Source organism: Cebus imitator, unplaced genomic scaffold (assembly GCF_001604975.1).
Source record: "Cebus imitator isolate Cc_AM_T3 unplaced genomic scaffold, Cebus_imitator-1.0 Scaffold720, whole genome shotgun sequence".
Classification (NCBI taxonomy): Eukaryota; Metazoa; Chordata; class Mammalia; order Primates; family Cebidae; genus Cebus; species Cebus imitator.
The window spans coordinates 535001-542833 of NW_016108035.1; the positions used below are offsets into that span (position 1 = coordinate 535001).

Genomic DNA, 7833 nt, shown 5'->3' on the forward strand with positions numbered 1-7833 from the left:
TGACTGAAATGGGTTTTCTTTTTGGAGCGATGAACTGTTCTAAGATTGTGGACTGGTGCACATATATGTGACGATAATAAACACTGAGTTGTATACCTTATGTGGGTGAACTCTGTGAGATGTGAATTATCTCAATAAAGCTGTTAAATATTAGTTCGGGCTCTAAGTTGCCCATAAGGAGCAAGAGATGTCATGGGAGAGGCTAGTGCAGGGCTGGGGAGAACAGGATGCAATCAAGACAGAATTCCTAACTTGCTGCCATGTGCCAGGGACCTGGGCCCCTCAGCCGCAGGTTCCCTAGCAACATTCAGGGATGTTTCTTCTTTGTGGTGGGAGCCAGCCTGTACATCATACAATGTTTAGCACCTCCCTGACCTCTGCCCATCAGACACAGCCACTTTCTCCATTGTGACAACTAAAAAATCTCTCCAGACATTGCCAATGTGACCCTGGGGCAAAATCATCCCCTTGACAAACTCACTATCCCCCCCACCCCACGCACCGTACTCTGCTACCCCAGCTGCCCCACTGAGTGTCTGCAAAGGCCTGGCTCCCCAGGCCACCACCACCCCTGCTCCAAAGCCCTCTTAGACTCTTGGCCAGAAGCACTGTCCATTTTGTGGGCCCCATAGCTTTGTCCACCTCTCACACTGTCCTCTTGGCTTATGCTAGGGTTTCTCCTGGTCATATTTGTATGCTCACCTGAATGGAACATGCTTTATAGACAAGATCACAAGATCCCATGCAAGTACACACAAAACAGTCATACTGGGTTAGCAAAATAAAATAGGACATCTCTCCCAAAACAAAGGAAGAAAGGAAGGCAACAGAGACGGGAAGAGAGTCAATGATATACAGCAAGTACTACTGACAAATGCTTATTATTTACAATGAAGATTACATTTAAAACTTACAGCAAATGGACACAGACATATAACCCTCTCATTATAAGTGACACAAGGAACTGACAGAAAGCTGACACCAAAAGAAACAGAGATATCATACAGGGAGGAAGAGAAGGCCTGGTAAAGCCTCGTACCAAAGGAGAAAGCAAGTGAGGTGCATGCTGGGATACAGGGGGAGAAAGCAGCATCAGCACAGCCACCACCAGGGCCAGGTCCCACAGTGGCTACACGGGGAGTGGATGGGGAGTGGGCAGGCTCTCCAGCCTCTCTCCTGCTAGTGAGTGCAGCACGCCCGAGCATGCTTAGGGGAGCTGCATAAGCCAAGTCACACCCAGGCTCTCTATACAGCAGCAGGGTACCTGGGCACTGCTCTGCCAGAAAGGTTTCCCTAATTCCTGGTCTTTTCTTGCTAACTCACAAGCATGTGGCCTGCAGCAGGTGTGCAAACACATGCCACCTGACTCAACATAGCCACCCAGGTGGAGTGGCTCCTCAGATGGAGTAGAAGCTGAGGGGAAGGTCTGAGTCCCACCAACTCTTCCTAGGCCTGCCAGTCAAAATTAACAAACCTAGAAGGCACTCCAGGCAGTGGGAACAGAAGTGCCAGAAGCTTCCATGTGCCCAGGCAGAGAGATAGTGACATGCCCAACTAAAGACTGAAGCAGAGACCTTGGCTGGATGCCTCGTGGCACTAGGGTCCCCCAGAGGCACACGGGAGACTTCTGTTCCTTCATTAGTGCCCATCTGATTCCTCAGGGCCCTTCAGCAGCCTGGCCCAGGCAAGGTGTACTAGGAGTTCTGTCCTTGCACCACTGCCAAACAGAAACAAAGAGGCACACCTAGGTCAAATGCTGGCCTGGCCATACCATATCGTGGGTGATGATGGCACTGTCTGCTGATGCTGCAGGACACAAACACTGTGTTTCCATGCCCACACCACTGGGCGTAGGCAGCCAGGCTCATCTGGCCTTCTACCTAGCACCTCCATCCTGCACACGCCCAACTGCCAAGGGCTCAAACAGGCTGACTGGTCGCCATGGGGTTTAGTTTTCCCTCAAGTAAGCACCTTCTCCCAGTGAGCCTGTCTGATGTCAGCCCAATGGAGTACAGGGGACAAACTCTGCTGTGTGGCCAGGCAGCCCAGATGGAGGTGGGAGCAAGGCCCATAGCTGACCACTAGAATCCCATCTCAGCTCCCCTTCTGTGGGATATCCACACCTCAGATTGCTCATCAGCAACCAGGGTGTGACAACTGCCTGCCTCAAGGAGCCACTGTGTGAGGGGTCAGCTGCCATCTCTCCTGTTTCCATCAGATAACCCCAACCCCAGGACACTCTCAACTCTGCCTTGACAGCCTAGGGCAGCCCCTTCACTCTACTACTTCTTGGGGCAAACATGGACAGACCTTGGTGTGTGCATGAGACCTAGCTCTGACTCCAGCCCCACTGTGACTCTCTGGGCCTCTGATTCCCCATCTGGGAAATGGAGCCACATCCCCAACAAAGCCCCATCCAGGCCAGTCCTCAGAAGCTCATCCACCTGCCAGGGGCCCCAACAGGAAAGACACTCTCACTAGCAGGAGAGAAGCTGGAGAACTTGCCCACGTATAGGGCCCACACATACACAGAAGTTAAAGTCAGGATCTGAGAAGCACCTCAACCCCTACCAGCCAGGACACCTTAGGTACAATGACAGAACCTTGCAAACCTCTATTTCTTCACATCTGACAAGATACCAGTAGGATCACCAAAAGGACCAAGTCTGAGGCAGTCAGAACTGTCCAACACATGGCAAGTATGTTTGTTACTGTAAAGCTTCACAGGTCTTCACAGTGCGTTGGGGTGCAGAGGGGGACAGACACCTTAACCAGTTGTCACAGGGAAGGAAAATTCGGGAAGGGACTGTTGAGGGTAGCAGGGTGGCGGGCCAAAGGATACAATGAAGCCTGTGGTATTGGCAAACGTACCCTTTCTGACATGAGTGTGAGCGTTGGGCAGTGATTGGAAACAGCCATGCTGGGGGCCACAGTGGAGCTTGGCACAGTGGCTCAGACCAGCAGAACAGCAAGCAGCAGGAGACAAGAGCTGTGAATGGCTGGGACTGTTGGTGGTGAGACAAGGTCAGTCTAGAGATGCTCCACCTCAACCAGGTACCCAAGGCAAAGACCTGGGATGGTTCCTATGGCTCTGCAGCAACCTAGGGCAGGGACACAGGCATGGGGAACACAGCAGAACAGGGACCAAGGTAAGGACCCTCAGGAGAGAGAGGGAAGGCTGAGGGGTATGCAGGGAGTGTCAGGATTTCCTCCTGAAACACAAACAGGAACCACAGAACTCCTCTCTATCTTCCCCACAAGACCTGCAGCATCTTTAACTTGCTGTGCTCATTTCCAGCCACCAGCCCTACCTGAAGCCAGCAGGGTCACCCAGCCCTCTTTGGCCTCTGCCACCAGAGATAAGCTGCTTGGAAGAGAGAAGGGGCAGAATGTGCTGGGCTGGGGAGAGAACACCTGTACATGCTTTTCAGGAACAGAGGGGCCAGACAGATGGCAGCTGGGGCAGCCAAGGATACATCTCTCCATTCACACAGCCCCTCCTCCCACCGACCAGAGTGCTCCTTGTGGGAGGAAATGAAATCATGTACTGCCGTTCCAGGATCTGAGACTTCCCACCCTGAGTCCAAGCCAAGCTCCTCCCTGGGCTGCCAGGGCCTCAGCAATCTCTGACCCCTCACTCCCACTGCTGCTGGCCCTGAGGGCAGCATCCTTCAGTACTGGCAAGCTGAGCCAACAGCAGCAGCCCTGATCGCCGCGCATACTCTCAGGGCCTATGCCCTGCTGACCTCCCGGTAGGATTCTCTGCTGCAGAGGGTGGGGTGCCCGTGGCCGGAATGAGGGCCCACAAATGCTCCGACAATGTGGGGTGAAGGAGCTATGGGACATCTTCCACAAGGGGCTTCAGAGACTGCTGGTTTACAGATGGGGAAACTGAGGCCAGGACTAAAGATACGGCTTTGCCCAGGCCCCAAGGCTCAGTGAAAGGCAAAGCCAGCATCAGCCTATTCCCAACCAACCCATGCTCCACTCCTCCAGCCATTCCCAATGAGAACCTGGGGCAGACCCTCAAGGCCATGGCCAAGAGGACTGCAGCTCACCTGCTGACTTCCAGTTACACCTGCAGTCCCCAGGGAACATCCTACCTCTGTCTTGGTGATGGGGCCTCATCCTTCCTCAGAGGGCACTGGCCTCTCTTGCCCCCATGACAGGCATCTCAGCCCCACTTCTGTCCCTACAGCCCACCACACACAGGCACGGGGTATGGTTCTCCCTGACATCTGCCATATGCCTTCTAGGAAAATGAGACTTTGCTCACGCTGTGTTCTCAAGTTCCACACACACCGAGGCCCAGCAGAGCTCAATTAAAACATGTGCCAGTCAGAGAGGAAAGACACTCAGGTGCTCGTTCAGCCTCCCTTGAGCTCCTGTTCCAGCCAGCGAGGCTCTCCTCCCACCCACCCCAGTGGATGGAAACTCCCAGCTCTCCTCCTGCTGCTGCTGCTGCTGGGCTCAAACTTCACAGGCTCCACCATAGCCACCTTCCCAAATCCTGCTTTGGCCACACCCTTTCCCTGGGCCCCAATCCTTCATGACTCCAGGGCCTGAGCATGTGGGTCCTGTGGCCTTCAGTTCCTTTCAGGGAACGGGGCCAAGGTGATTCCTCTAGCTTCATGCTCACAAGCTCATGGGTAGACACCACAGTCCCATTTCCACATGCAGAGCCCGTGCACTATCATGGCATGGTGGCCATGGTTACCTAGGACTCCAACAGGCTCTAGTGACAGGGACCAGCCACCCAGACCCTCCCTGTGGGCACTCGTCTGTGCATAAGGGAGGGGTGTGGTAGCTAGGGCTACTGGCAGTGGTCTCCACCCCTAATTCTCAGACACATACATCCCACCTCAAGTCTCCATGGACTATTCCGGGTTTGTGTTCTTATTCACAGCTGGGCTCAGTGTGGGCCCTGAGTGACACAAAACATTCCCAGGGCAGGGAAGAGTCCAATGATGAGGAGTGCCCCATGGGCCTCAGCCCTTAGCCCCTAGAAGGGGCTAACTGCACCCCTCCCTAACTGACCACCTCTCTGCTCTGGACTTGTACACAGGACTTGCTTCATTAGTGAGACGGAGGCAAGCCAGATGCAGCGTGAATGGTGAAGGATGAGACCAGGAAAGCAAAACAGACCAATTGGCTGCAGCTTCCCCAAAGGCCAGCCCAGCCCAGCCACCCGCCAGGCACACGTGCTATGTGACACTGGTGGCACTGTTGCAGCCACAAACCAGGCCCCTCCTCACCCCCTCACCTCCTTCAGCTCCTGGGTCACCGAGGCCAGGCGCTCATTCTCCGACTGTGTGTTGGTGAGGACATTGCGCAATTGTTTCAGCTCCGTCTGCAGCTCTAGCACCTTCCGCACGTAGTACTGCTCCTTGGAGGCCGACTCTTGGATCAGGCTCTCCTCCCGGCTCTCTCCATCAGCAGCCACCTTCTTGTGGTTCGTGTGTGCCTGTCCAAAGGCCTGCATCAGGAGACAAGACACTCGTGAGGTGGGCCTCCCAGGGGCGCTGAGGGATAGAGACCCAGCTCACAGGTGACATTCATGCTGAAGAACAAAAGCAACAACAACAGGGAGTTTGGGCCTGAAGGGAGGCCCCCTGACCTGGGAGATGCGTCTGTGGCGTGCACTGTGGTGTGCACATACGCAAATGCATCAAGCTGCACCCACGATTCATCTGCTTCACCAAAATAAGAGCAAGCCTAGTCTCTGAGGAGCAATGTGCGCACTGGCAAGACAAGTGCTAGAGTCAGGGAGCCAGAGTGGGAACGAGTGACAGTAGCTGAGGACCAGTGGAGGGAGCTCCCACACAGCCCTCACCTCCTCCCCGCTCCAGATGGCGCACTGGCCACCACATACAAAAAAGGCAGAGGGAGTCTAACCATCCTGCTGCCTGACGCTGGTTCATCCTTCACTCCTGGGAGAGACCTGGGCTAGGTGATCAGAGCCCCAAGCCCAAGGAGGACAGAGATGGTAAGAACTAGACAGAGAGGGCAGCACAGTGTGCGACCCACTCTGTCTAGTTCCTGGCCCAAAGATCAACATACCAGCATGTTCCAGAGGGGTGAGGAACAAAGCGGGGGCTGCATGTAACAAAAGAAGTACAGCGCCCTGGGGCTCAGGGAGGAGATCTCATGGATGAGATCGACCAGAAAGGGGTGCTCGCCTGGCCCAGGACTCCCACCTGCCCACACACCCAAGTCGGTAGCTGTGCCATGTCCATGCCCAAAAACCCAGGCCAGCCCGGCCTCCCGTCGTGTACACCCCAGGCAAGTGGCCCAGCCTCCAAGCAGGTATCATCCCTTTCCTTCCCTCCCACTGCCCACCACCCTTGCAAAGCTGGCATGGCAGGACGGGCTTCCAGAGTAGAGGACAGAGGGCCCCCAGTGTGTCACCCCCAGCAGCCCCTGTCTCAATGGCCACTCCACCACAGAGCTCTTGGGGGAGATCTTATCTTTTTACAGCACTCCTGGCTCATGGCAGAAAATGACATCAAGAGAGATGCGACTGAAAACGGATGACTTTTTTTTTTCCTAAGGGAGAAAAAGGAGCATTTTTCACTCATTTATTATTTAATATTAAATCTATGAATTCTACCCAAGAAAATAGGGAAAATGTACAAAACCATGAATAAGGATGTTACTGAGCAGGACAGTTTCTAATTTCAAGAAATCAAAACAAAAATTACTCATTTCCTCCTGACAGGAGACTGGCAAAAGAAACCAGGGTCTAGTCTGAGCACAGAGTCTCACGGGACCAACAGGGCAATCAAGGGGAAGACAGACTGTGAGGATCACAGGATCCTACCTGGAAGAGTGTTGTGTGTGTGTGACTCATGGTGTTGTGTGGGACATCCCTAAACAAGGCTAAAAGGACAACAAGGCCCGGCAGGGGAACTGGTGCCGGCACTGGGACTGCACGTGGGGACCCAGGACTGACATGGACACTCCTGCTGCAGATGCACAGACATCCATGGCACCTACATTCCTCAGGGGGCTGAGTCTTGCTCAACACAGCACCCACTCCGTGGAATATGATGGTTTTTCTTCAAGGTGATCAGGTCAGCTCTGTGATTTCTGCTCTGTTCTTCCTTATCCTAGTCCCAAGGAAGGACCAAATCACAAATCACAATGTCTAAGCAGCACCTGATCCACCCTGGCTAGCCACCCCAGGCTATAAGAAGAGAAACCAGACATGGAGCTGGCCCAACTGAGGGCCAGCTCCATGTTTATTATACACACAAAATAATGACGCTGAACCCCTACCTCACCCAAGTGGCAGCTAGGACCCAAGTCCCTCACTGGGTGAGGGGGCCTGCAGGCTACAGGCAGCATGGGCAGCGCCAGACCATCTGGGCCTCCTGACATGCAGATGGGACCTGACTGAAGGGTCGGTCACACATGGCTGCTCAGAACATGCCCAGAAGCCTGAAGCTAGGGATGCAGACATCACCTCAGAAGCTATCTCCAGGTGTGACAGCTAAATGTCATAAGACGACATTCAGGTCCAAGCCTCCTGGCCTGAGCCCTGGATATTTTCCTCTGCTTAAGCTCTAGCCTGGGGCCCACAAACACTCCTGGGCAGCTTTTCAAACACACTGAGATAGAGACTTCCACCTACAGCCAAGACAAGACAGTTGCAGAAATTAGATCTTGTATGAAAAACTTAAAAAAAAAAACAAAACCCAGACAATGATAGAATATGAATGACTAATGTGATATTGTGCTCGCCTAGAGCCAGAACCGGAGCAAAACTATTTTATAAAATGCAAAACTGTTTTTAGATAAGTTGAAATGGCTGCCCCATTCTCCTTACAATAA

At 53.6% G+C, this 7833-nt stretch overlaps 1 protein-coding gene across 2 annotated transcripts in view; it reads right to left on the bottom strand.

The window, feature by feature from the left end:
- The window catches only part of BICD2 (BICD cargo adaptor 2), a 54508-nt gene that overhangs the window by 12652 nt on the left and 34023 nt on the right, over nucleotides 1-7833 (bottom strand). For both annotated transcript variants that reach the window (XM_017519000.2, XM_017518999.2), the window contains exon 2: nucleotides 5264-5476. In XM_017519000.2, the coding sequence (XP_017374489.1) occupies nucleotides 5264-5476 (213 nt within the window). The remainder of the gene's footprint in view (nucleotides 1-5263; nucleotides 5477-7833) is intronic.